This window comes from Lactuca serriola, chromosome 8 (assembly GCF_051521515.1).
Source record: "Lactuca serriola cultivar US96UC23 chromosome 8, Lser_US96UC23_V15, whole genome shotgun sequence".
In the NCBI taxonomy this organism is placed as follows: domain Eukaryota; kingdom Viridiplantae; phylum Streptophyta; class Magnoliopsida; order Asterales; family Asteraceae; genus Lactuca; species Lactuca serriola.
Window position 1 is genome coordinate 39,004,746 of NC_136415.1, and position 12,183 is coordinate 39,016,928.

General features: G+C 33.4%; 1 protein-coding gene across 1 annotated transcript; it reads left to right on the forward strand.

The window, feature by feature from the left end:
• The first annotated feature begins 1,223 nt into the window (after window positions 1-1,223).
• LOC145071353 (expansin-A11-like) lies at window positions 1,224-2,536 on the forward strand. Its single transcript, XM_079018257.1, has 3 exons — window positions 1,224-1,413; window positions 1,509-1,830; window positions 1,937-2,536. The coding sequence occupies exons 1-3, from the start codon at window positions 1,281-1,283 to the stop codon at window positions 2,241-2,243; spliced, it is 762 nt and encodes a 253-aa protein (XP_078874383.1). The 5' UTR covers window positions 1,224-1,280; the 3' UTR covers window positions 2,244-2,536.
• The last annotated feature ends 9,647 nt before the right edge of the window (window positions 2,537-12,183 follow it).

The following is a 12,183-nucleotide window of genomic DNA, read 5'->3' on the forward strand; positions in this document are numbered from 1 at the left end:
TTTTTTCCCAAAGAACCCTCAGTTATTTATTTATTTATTTTTGGGAGAACCATAATATTTGACAAAAAGTTTTTTCTTTTAATTAGGAAAAATGGCTAAAAAGGTTAAAACTGAAAAATGAAAAATGTAAAAACTTTATTATAAAAGAAAGTTTGAGACTTAACCTTTAACAAAACTAGCTTATCTATATACTCCTAAATTTTTTGTTTCCATATTTTACCAATAATAGGGTATATTTCCACTAATTTATTTTTTTTGTTTAAAGTTTTAAAACATCTCATCACATCGCGTATCTTCAAAAAGCAACTCCATGTCCAAGCCTTTTACAACCTGGAATTTTGACAACAAGATGACATATTTGATGGATCTTAAATCTAAGTATTAATTTGTTTTTTTCTTCCCCAAGAAAAATAATGGCATCTCACAGTATCAATGTAAAATATAATGATGTGCAGTGCAGTGCATATTTTAACCTTATTAGAATTTGGATCCACAAAAGGTTAAAGTAAAGGCATGTGATGTGAGAGTCTATTTCATTTACATCTTTTTAAGCAACTATATTCCCCCCTTGCCCCCCTTGAGTCCTTGAGTAATCAGTCTTTAATCTACATTTTAAATGCATTAATTAATCACCTTTCATGTAGCAACAAACACAACATTAAAACAAGTCATGATCCCGGTTCATTAAAGGTTTCTTGATTTGATCAATGTACGGAGGTGACTCATCACAAAATCATTTTAGTACTTAGTTTTCTGTTACAAATATTAATCCAATATAAGAATTAATATAACTTGTAAGAATGAATGATCTTATTATATATAAAATGTACGTAAACGCTTAGATATTGATCATTTGAGTATAACTTTTTTTTTTTTTTTTTATGGTTTGAGAACATATATATAATCATATATACTTTTTGTAAAACTGTATGTGAAATGAAGCAAGATATATAGTTCTAATTCATGTTTATAACAAGATTGAAGCAATTTGGGTAGTGGGTTTTTCTAGCCATGTGAATTCTATGTAGACAAATGGTTTGATGGAACGTGGGAATGATTGAATCAGATTCAGAATTTCTTCACCCTTGTGAATGGATTTATTTATTGATATAAACCAAATAAAAAAAAACAATAATAATAATTAAACCCCTCTCTGCATTCTCTACTTGCAGATTTACATGTGATGCTGTTGGATTGGTCCTTATTTAAGCAGCTCTTATTCTAATCCTCTAAACCCATCTTCTTCCTCATTTGCTTCATCTCATCTCTGCACATCAAAAATGGCGAAACTTTGCTTTCTCTTGCTAACTATTATCTACTCTCTATTCCTCCATGTCCATGCACTTACCCCTTCGAGATGGACAAAAGCCCATGCAACCTTTTATGGAGAAGCCGATGCTTCCGGAACAATGGGTATATAATTATATATGCTTCTTTTAATCAGCCCATGAAGCAGCCATTATCGATCGGAGGTTGTTACTGATCTTAACTTGTTTCTATATATGCAGGTGGTGCTTGCGGATATGGTAACCTGTACTCCACCGGATACGGAACAAGAACGGCGGCGTTGAGTACTGCTCTTTTCAACGACGGCGCTGCTTGCGGCCAGTGTTACAAGATCATATGCGATGTCAAGACGGACCCAAAGTGGTGCAAGAAAGGAGTGTCGGTGACAATCACCGCCACCAACTTTTGCCCACCAAACTACGCTCAGGCCAACGACGCCGGAGGGTGGTGCAACCCACCGCTACAGCATTTCGACATGGCTCAGCCTGCTTGGGAGAAGATCGGGATTTACAGAGGTGGAATCATCCCCGTTATCTACCAAAGGTCCCACGTCTTTCCTTCTTTCTTGATCACTGTATACAAACTTACAAACTCCATCTTCTGGCATTTGACTGATTGTTTTTAATCTAATTACTTGTTTGTTGATCAGAGTACCATGTAAGAAACACGGCGGAGTTAGATTCGCGATAAACGGGAGAGATTACTTCGAGCTTGTTTTGATAACGAATGTCGGAAATGCCGGAGCTATTAGGTCGGTGAAGGTGAAGGGATCAAAAACCGGGTGGATGCCGATGTCGAGGAATTGGGGAGCTAACTGGCAATCGAATTCATACCTCAACGGCCAATCTATGTCGTTCATGGTGACAACCACCGATGGTATCACCAAAACGTTCACAAACATTGTCCCTTCAAGCTGGACATTTGGTCAAACTTTCTCAAGCCGTTTACAGTTCTGAAAGAAAGAGATGAGAAGACCGTGTGCTTCAGTGTTTATTATGATTTGGAATTTTTTAAGGGGGCAGCGGCGTGCTTTCTCTTTTTATAGAAGCAGCCCGCCGGGTTTTCTTTTTCCGGGCGTTTTCTTTTTATATAATATTATTATATATAATAAGTATATGGATATGGATTTGAGGAGCGAAAGGTGTTTCCCTAATTCTCTAAGGGGAAACCCTACTAAAGTGTGCTCGTTTATACTTGTGTATTCTTCGGTAATTATGTAATAAGAAGCACTTCATTTCTTCTTTCTCTATATATTTTCTTACATGGGTTCAAGTTCTTTAATATAAATATATGAGTAAATTACAAAATGAGAAATTAATGACACAAAAACCTTATAATATTTTCAAAATTGGTAGGATCCTAAACTTTTATTATTATTTTATGGGGGCATAATTCCAATTAACCTAATTCAGCCGGTGGAAATTCCACGTGCAGGGCAGACCCAATGGTTAAATTTTTTTACATAAGATATGGTTAAAATTGGGTTATATTCTTTTTTTTTTTCTTCTAATACACAAGGCTCTCAACGAAAATTTGAATTTAGGCAATTAGGCTTAGAGTATTGGGGCACCTCCTTATTTGATTGACGACATAAACAAAATGTTGCTGGGAAGTGGGAACAAGCTATGTAAATGTTGTCAAACTTGTCAAAGCCCACTAGAAAGCATTTGTTTTTTTATGCTAATTTAATTTGCGTCAAAGGTTTTATATTAGCATTAATGTTAATTAATTCACATAGTTTGTTAAAAATAACAGTCTATTACATAGCTTTGCCAAAATTAAGTGATTAAAGGTTAAAATGATCACGTTTTTATTTTTATTTATTTATTGATTTATTTATAATTATAAACTTATATTTCGAATAGAATTAATGTATTCAATTTTTTACGTCTTGTTCCCAGGTTATACTCAAAGAGTAATATGGATGGAAATAGAGAGAAAGTGAGGGACATCGAAGAAAAATCATATTCTCAAGTTTCAAATGGAAGGAAAGTGAGGAAATGAAATGATTTTAAAGCTATATTTTCCTTCCAAATTTTCCTCTTAAATTGGACGGATTTGAGAAGAAAATGAGGGAAAAGAAAATCTTGAAGTTTATTTCCTTTTTACTCCTAACTCAGGAACATAAAAACTTAAAATTTATTTCTCGTTAATTTCCTACGAATTCAGGAACAATGAATAAAGAAAATTGTCATTCCCCTCTCTTTCTTTCTATCATTATTTTCCTTCCATTTCCTTTATTGAAAAAAAAATTACAAAATACCAATATTTGATTATGCTTTCTAAAAAATTACAAAATACCTCTACAATGTTAAAAGTTATGTTTTTATACAGTTAATTAAAGGTTATATAATTTTTGTGTTTTATGCCGGTCATTGGAATCTTACGTAGCTTTAGATATGCTATGTCATGATTTATATATAATATTTATAAAAAAAAAAACATATTATTTGTAATGGCAAATTGTTATGATTCAACCCAATTATTTTCATCGTTTTAACCGACAATTATTTTGACCGTTTTAACTGACGCGATCATATAGTTGTTTGTTAGTGCCACATAGCATATCTTTCATTCATATTTCAAGAAACCAAAAACCCATTTCAAACAAACAAAAACCATCTAATAAGTTTCAAAATTCATGATGTTTTTTCAAATATATAAAAATTGCATACCGATTCTACCCATACGTACATTCAAATTACTCCCTTCAACACCTTGTTCATAGAAGGAAACAAAGAATACACCATCCTTCCTACCTCCAACACAATTTTTTCTGGGGTTTTCACATCACATTAAACCCCATGGATTGCCCCTTCCAAAATCGTTGTTCCATTAATATTAAGCAAGTTTTAGTTTATCATCTATAGATAGATACATAAATCAAGATTAATTCGATGTACCACTATCACCTTAAAGGATCAATGAATCATGACATATGTTATGAGTCCCTTAAAAATAACGGCAATTGTTTCAATGAGATCAACCGAAGAAGGAATAGACACTGCTAGATCTGCTAGAATTATTCACTCTTGGGTATAAGCATTGCCCACTACTAGAAAAAACTTTTTTAATGACAAACGAATTACGACGTACTACAGTTTTATGATAGACAAAAAAAACTTTTAATAAAAGTTCTGTCATGATATTTAGAATATAAATAAATTACGATTTAATTTATTGTCTAAGCTTAAAAAAACACTTGAATGAAAATGACGAACGACCTTATTTAAAAAAAGAAAAAAACTTTCACTCAAAGTCGTCTTCTTATAATTGATGCCCTTTCTATATATCTAACACTCGACAACAAGAAAATATAAACGATGAAAACCACCTGCACTTAGGGTTTACTCATTAGAGTTGTGATCGAGAAATCGACTCGACATTGCATGTCACCATTTGACGTACGCCTCCGCACTAAACACAATATTGCTTCAGCCATATCTACCTCTAATTGCTTCAGCCTCTAATTGCTTCAGAAACGAATGACTCCACAACTCCGATGTTGGGCTCACAAGGTCATTGTCATCACCAAGGTTGTAGAATTCGTTACTCGGTACCTGTTCGGCTGACTATCGAGTAGCGAGTACTCGGGAGTACTCGCGAGTACTCGGATTCGGTAATTCATTTAGAAGTATTTTTAGGGAAACTATATATGTCAAAATCATAAGTTAAAATCATAAGTTGATTGAAATATATAACAAAATTAGATATATGTGAATACACAAAAACTGAAAAACTCATAATAGTCTCACTTCGTGAATAATTATTGAAAATTTAAGATATATATGTAGTAATAATCACATATGTGTTTGTTAAATAATAAATCATTAAGTATATTATACATATTAATCACCGAGTTGACCAAGTTTTACAACACTGCTCAGTTCAGTAAGGGGCCGATTGGGGAGTACTCGGGATTCTGTAACTCGCCTCGATAAGGGGCCGAGTAGCGAGTACTCGGATGAGTAATCGGCCAACTCGGCGAGTTTTACAACATTGGTCATCATCGATCACGCCGTCACGAAATCGAATGGTGTTTTAGGGTTAATCCACCGGTGTTGTGCCCAAAGCCTCAAGAAATCGAGTCCACCACTTGATTTGGGGTTTATCTACTCCCCTACGTTCAATCCATTAAGAAATTGTAACAGCCTGATTTTCATAAAAATTTTAAACTTTTATTTTCATAACCTCAACCACAGTAAATATAAAAATCCCAATACATATCCATGTTATTTTGAAAATTCAGAGTACAAAGAGTTAAATGTGAAAGCACTGGAGAATGCATGCCTCGTCATCAACCTTGCCCTTTGTTGGATTAATGTCTAAGTCCATAACTATATTTGGTATGTACTTGACCCGACCCGGCATGGTCCATTTGGGTTGCACTTCACCGACACAATTTATATGGATAATCTTTTGAGAATAGTATATTTATGATTAATATTAATATATTAGAAGTTCTAATATATTAATATGGAATCATATTATTTAATTAGTATTGATCAAGAATTAATTTATAATTAATTAAGTGATCAAAAGGAAACTAATTAAATATGGACTCTTAGATATATATGTGTAGTGGGCCAAGTTCATTTAGGTTGGGCTAAGTCTTCATGGATAGTCCATGGAGCTTTAACCCATGGATCCTAGGAAATGAAAGGTCATGGGTATTAGGGTTTAACCCTAATCCTCAACACTATATAAAGATGTCCTTGGTTGGTGAATTTGGCACTAGTGTGGATACACTAAGAGGGCTAGCCGATTTCACTAGAGAGAACCAAGTATCCATATTCTCTAAAGTCTTCCAAGGTGTTTTGGTGATTTTTGATTCCATTTGAGGCTTCCACACTATTGGGGCTAAGCTCTTAAAGCTTGAAGACATCAAGCTACTTCAAAAGGTATGTCATCTAACTAGTACTTTGTAGTATAAGAACATCATAATATGCTAGTTAGGATTAAAGCCTTGGAAAGTTCTTATTTGCATGTATAATAGAGAAAACATAATCCAAGGTTTATAGGGTTGCATGTACACCATAGGAGTGTTAGAATGCTCAAAACCCATCACCCTTATCAATAGAAGTACCTGAAACATACAAATAAAATGTAAGCATAAGTTTAGTGAGTTTCCCAATCATACAAAGTATATAATCACATAATGTCATGCTCATACATATACATACAATTTTCTATGGACTCCCTCCATGGTCTTCAATGGAATGTCATGAGATACCCCCATGGTCTTATATCCTCATGCAATGGACTCCCCCCATAGTTTTGACAAGTGCCATGGGCTCCCCCCATGGTCTTCACATAAGCCCATAAATAAACATACCATTTCCCATACAATACAAAAATATCATATCAAATAATGGACCGGCCTTGGTGCCTTCGACCCATGAGTGTGGTGAGAAGACTCACCTCAATACTTGCACGGAAGCTGACTAGGTCGAGCTTCCAATATCCGCTCTACACAACCCTAAAACATAAACAATTTCCTTAATTGCAATTCAACATGCCCCAAACCCCATAAATGTCAAACTTGGTAAAAAAAAACCACAGTCAAAGGTCAAAGTCAATGTCTTGAGTTGACCAAACTCGCTGAGTTGTCTCTTCAACTTATCGAGTTTCCCTAATGTCTGATCAGATCGCAAAAAATCCCATCAACTCGTCGAGTTCACCAATGAACTCGCCGAGTTGGCCAGGAATCCAGCCTCTTAATGCATTAAGATGTTTCTAACGAATCCAAGGGCCCCAAACCTCAGATCTCTTCCAAAATGATTTCTAAAAGAGTAAAGTTTCCAGCTTTACCCTTAAGAACCATCCAAAAGGGCGTCAAACTCAAACCCTAGGTTCTTTAAAGAGGTTCTTGACCCATTAAGCCCTAAAACTCCCATATCAACGTCCCAAAGCACATATTTGATGTCCCAAGGTAGGCAAAACACGTAAAGTTTCCAACTTTACGTCCATGCATACTAGAAATATCTTCTAAGGCAGATTTATGACTTAATAATGGACATATTGCATGTATGGGACATGGGGACCAATAAAGTTTGCAACTTTAAGCTTCACAAGGTCATGAAGAGGACAGATCTAGCTTGACAACCCTTGGAATCCACATATTTTGGACAACTCAACCAAAACCCCCCAAAATCATGCTTAAACTTCAAATAAGGAGATCTAGATGAATACATGACAAGGTTACGACTTTATATCTCAAAAATGTTGCCTTTGAAGAAGAGTTCTTGTATCTAAAGCTCCTCCTTCAAGTTAGATGCTTCCCACCTTCAAGCTCTTTTCAAGAATCACCAAAAACCACTCTGTAACATCCCAAAATTCAAGACTAAAATTTTCTTTTAATAAAACATTACTTAAAGCAAAATCATCAATCCAAATATAATCAGAGTATTAATTTCCAAAACACGTGTTCTTTATCAAAGTAAAACATTCCCAGGCTGTCTAATCTATGGTGTGTGCCATGCGATCACCCCGCGCTCTTCCCTCCGCTACCGGAAGTACCTAAAACCAAAACTGAAAACCGTAAGCACGAAGCTTAGTGAGTTCCCCACCCTACCACATACCATGCATAACCACATACTGCACATACTGGGCCACGCCCGCTATCCTGGGCCTCGCCCGCGACAACGGCCCCGCCGCTCCAGGCCCCGCCTGGCTTCGAGCCCCGCTCGAATACAGATCTGTTTCACTTGGGCCTCGCTTGGAGGTCTTTACTATTTGGAAAATCAATTGTTAGGTAGGTCAAATTCAGTGATTAATAGTCATAAATGTATTGTATCAAAATTAACATGACATAATAAAATGGGACATCCAGCTGATAAAGCTTTAAATGTTTTAAAACTTTTTTTTAAAATTTGATAATAAGTAAGTTATGCCATGTGATGTTTTCCATAAGGCTAAACAAACTAGTGAACCTTTTCCTTTGAATGAGCATAAGTCCTTTAGTATAGGGGAACTTGTTCATTTAGATGTTTGGGGTCCCTATAGAGTTGCTGTTATTGGTGGTTTTAGATTTTTTTTCTCACTATTGTAGATGATTTCACTAGATCTACATGGGGTTTTTTATTAAATCTAAAGATGAAGTGTTTGGTTGCTTTCAATAATTTGTTATGCTATTGGAAAATCAATTTAATGTTAACCTAAAGGTTATTAGGTCTGATAATGAAACATAATTTTTTAATTTAAAAATGAATAGTTTTCTTGAATCTAAAGGAGTTATTCATCAAACTTCCAATGTACACACTCCACAACAAAATGGAGTGGTAGAACGGAAGCATAGGCATTTATTGAATGTAGCTAGATCTTTTTTCAAGCTGGTTTGCCTAAATTTTTTGGGGGAGATTCTATTTTAAATGTTGTTTTTTTAATAAATAGAATTCCATCTTCTGTTTTAAATGGTAAAACTCTTTTTTGAATTAATCTATAATCATGTTCCAGTATATGATGAAATTTGTGTGTTTGGATGTTTAGCCTTTGCTAATAAATTAAACAATACCGATAAATTTTCTGAACGTTCTGAGAAATGTGTTTTTATTGGTTATTCTAATGTTAAAAAAGGTTACAAGTTATTTAGTCTTGATAATGGTTCTTGTTTCTTTTCCAGGGATGTGAAATTTTATGAGTCGATCTGCCTTTCCTTTTAAGTTGGCTTCTAAATTAAATGAAGTTTGTCAATTTCTTGAGACAACTTTTCTAAATAATAAGGACCCTCGAGATCCATTTTCAAATGATGAACTTTTGTTTTCTGAAATTTTTGATGATAACCCAAATAGTGGAGTGTTAAGTTGTAATAATCAGGATGGTGATACAACTGTTGATTAACCATCAAGTACAACTGATTTTGGTATTGATGGTAGTCCTAGCTTAGATGCAAATATATCTAATCAAGAAGGTACTCTTGGTTATGAAACTTCTAGTTAGCAACCTGAGACTGTTGCATCAAATCCCACTAGTAGTTTTGAGGAAAACTTCAATAATAATATTTGTACTTCTGATTCTCAGTTGCTAGGGGTTAGAAAATCTAATCGTGAGTCTAGCTTTCCTAAAAAATTTAATGATTTTGTTATAGAAGGAAAGTATAAATATGGAATTGAAAGATCTGTTAATTATTGTTTTCTTAGTCTTGATAACAAGTATTTTGCAACCAATTTAAATAAATCCATTGAACCACAATCTTATTATCAAGCATCTTTGGATTCTAACTGGGTAAATGCTATGAATGAAGAAATTGAAGCTTTGTATATAAATAATACTTGGGAAATTTATGATTTACCTGCTGATAGAAAACCCATTGGTTGTAAATGAGTGTATAAAATAAAGTATACATCTAATGGTGAAGTAGAGAGATTTAAGGCAAGGCTTGTAGCTAAGGGATATAACCAAAGAGAATGGATATATTTTGATGAAACTTTTTCACCTGTTGCAAAAATGGTTTCTATCAGGATTGTTATTTCTCTTGCAATTAATTTTAATTGGAAGTTATTTCAATTAGATATAAATAATGTTTTTCTTTACGGTGAGTTGGATGAAGATGTTTATATGTCATTACCCCTTGGTTATAATGATAAGAATAATAACAAAGTTTGTAAGTTACTAAAATCTTTATATAGGCTGAAACAGACTCCCAGAAAATGTAATGAAAAAATTATGTGGTTTTTTTTTACTTGAGTTTGGATTTGTTCAAAGTATGAATGATTTTTCACTATTTGTTAAAACTTCTAATGGTAATATTGTTATATTGCTTGTATATGTTGATGACATAATTTTGAGTGGTAATTGTGATGAAGAAATCAACAAAGTTAAAAGTTTTCTGAAATCCAAGTTTCTAATCAAAGATTTGGGAAAATTAAAGGTTTTTAGGGATTGAAGTGATAGATATAAATAAAGGTGCATGTTTGTGTCAAAGGAAATATTGTATGGAATTATTACATGAATTTGGAATGTTGAGCTGTAAAACAGTTAAAACTCCTTTAGATTGTAATGTTGTTATTAGAGGATAAGGGATTGATGTTAATGATGTGCTTATTCAAAATGTTGCACTTTATCAAAAATTATTTGGAAAAATCATTTATTTGAAAATTACTCGTCCAAATATTTCATATGATGTACATGATTGGGTTAATTTATGAATTCACCAAGGAAATCTCATTTTAATATTGCTATAAGGTTACTTAGATATTTGAAGTTAAATCCTAGAAAGGGTTTTTCTATTACAGAGAGTAATCTAAATTTAAAAAGCTTTGTTGATGTTGATTGGGCTAAGTGTTTAGTATCTAGAAAGTAATCTAAATTTAAAAAGCTTTGTTGATGTTGATTCGGCTAAGTGTTTAGTATCTAGAAGATCAATTACAGGTTATGTTGTTTTTCTTATTGATACTATTATATCTTGGAAAAGTAAGAAACAATATACTGTTTCTCGTTCCTCTATTGAATCAAATTATAGAGCACTTGGTGTAATTTCCTATGAAATTATGTGGATTTTAAAAATATCATTTGATGTTGGGTTGAAAGATCTAACACCTGTTTCTATTTTATTTGACAATGAGTCAGTAATAAAACTTGTTCATAATATAGTGTTTCATGAAAAAAAAACAAAACATTTTGATGTGGACACTCATTTTATAAGAGATAGGGTGTCTAAAGGTGTCGTTGAAGTTCATAAAGTAAGTTCAGATTTTAATATGGCATATATTTTTACTAAACCGTTGGGAGTTGTTCAGCATGAACGGATTTGTAAAAGTTTAGGGCTTGTGGATCCCTTTCAGAATAAGTGTTGAACTGGTTTTGAATTATAAGTTTGCGAAGGGGTGTTGAATTATAAGGATTTAATGTTACAAACTTATATTCGTTGTATCCTTTTAAGTATCCTTTTAATATTTTAGTTTATTTATTTAAAATATATTTGCTTGTGTTTGTCATGGTTTGGTACATGAGGGTATATTGTGTGTAGTTTGTATAAGTATTGGACTGGAATAATGATATGGGGAAGTTATAAGACACGCGGGTTTTATCCGATCCATATTATTGATCAGTGACTCGGTTGACTAGTCAGTTGTATAAATAAGATGTTCTATGTAAGAACTGGATACATATGCTTATTCATCTTCATACTGACATCTTCTTTTTTCTCTTGTCATTAGGGTTTCTTGTTCTTAGTCTTAACCTTATGTTCTTAATCTGTAAATCATGAGGTGTGTAGATTAGGTGAGTGATTTGTAGTGAGGTTCTTTGTAAAAGAGAAGAGTGTTATATGTATTGGGGTTTTGATTTGTAAGTATTCTTGAAAACCTTTTGGTTCTTAATAAATAAGATTTGTTGATGTTGTATATTCATGTGTTCGTGTTTCTTTTGAAGGAGACCTCATGGCGACTAGAGTATCATCAGAGGACAATCTTGCTGATCCTTTTACAAATGTGATGTGTAAGATCAAGCACTTCGAGTATGCTAAGAGCATAGAGATGAGAGCTAATATTTGTTTTAGTAGTTAGTTGATATCTGAAACAACTGTAACAATGATAAATTGTAATTGGTTTTGGTGATAAATAATAATGATTTATTTATGAGTTAGTAAACTACCATCTTCGATTGTTTATTATTTTGTTTCGTTTTGCAAGTTTAGAATCCACTTCCTGAGTATTAAGTTACTCAAAATCTCCATAATCGGTCATACTCTTAGGAGTGAGTATATGATTAAACAATGTCATGGAGTATTGGTTGATGGCTAATGGGGATTATATATGATATGAAGATGCAACTAACACTCATGAGTACTTAAATATTGATTTAGGTATTGGAAAACCCGCACTTAGAAAGATTACTTCATGGATTCAATCACGGGTAAATTCTAAGATGATAATATCTTATATTCTTCAAGCAGAG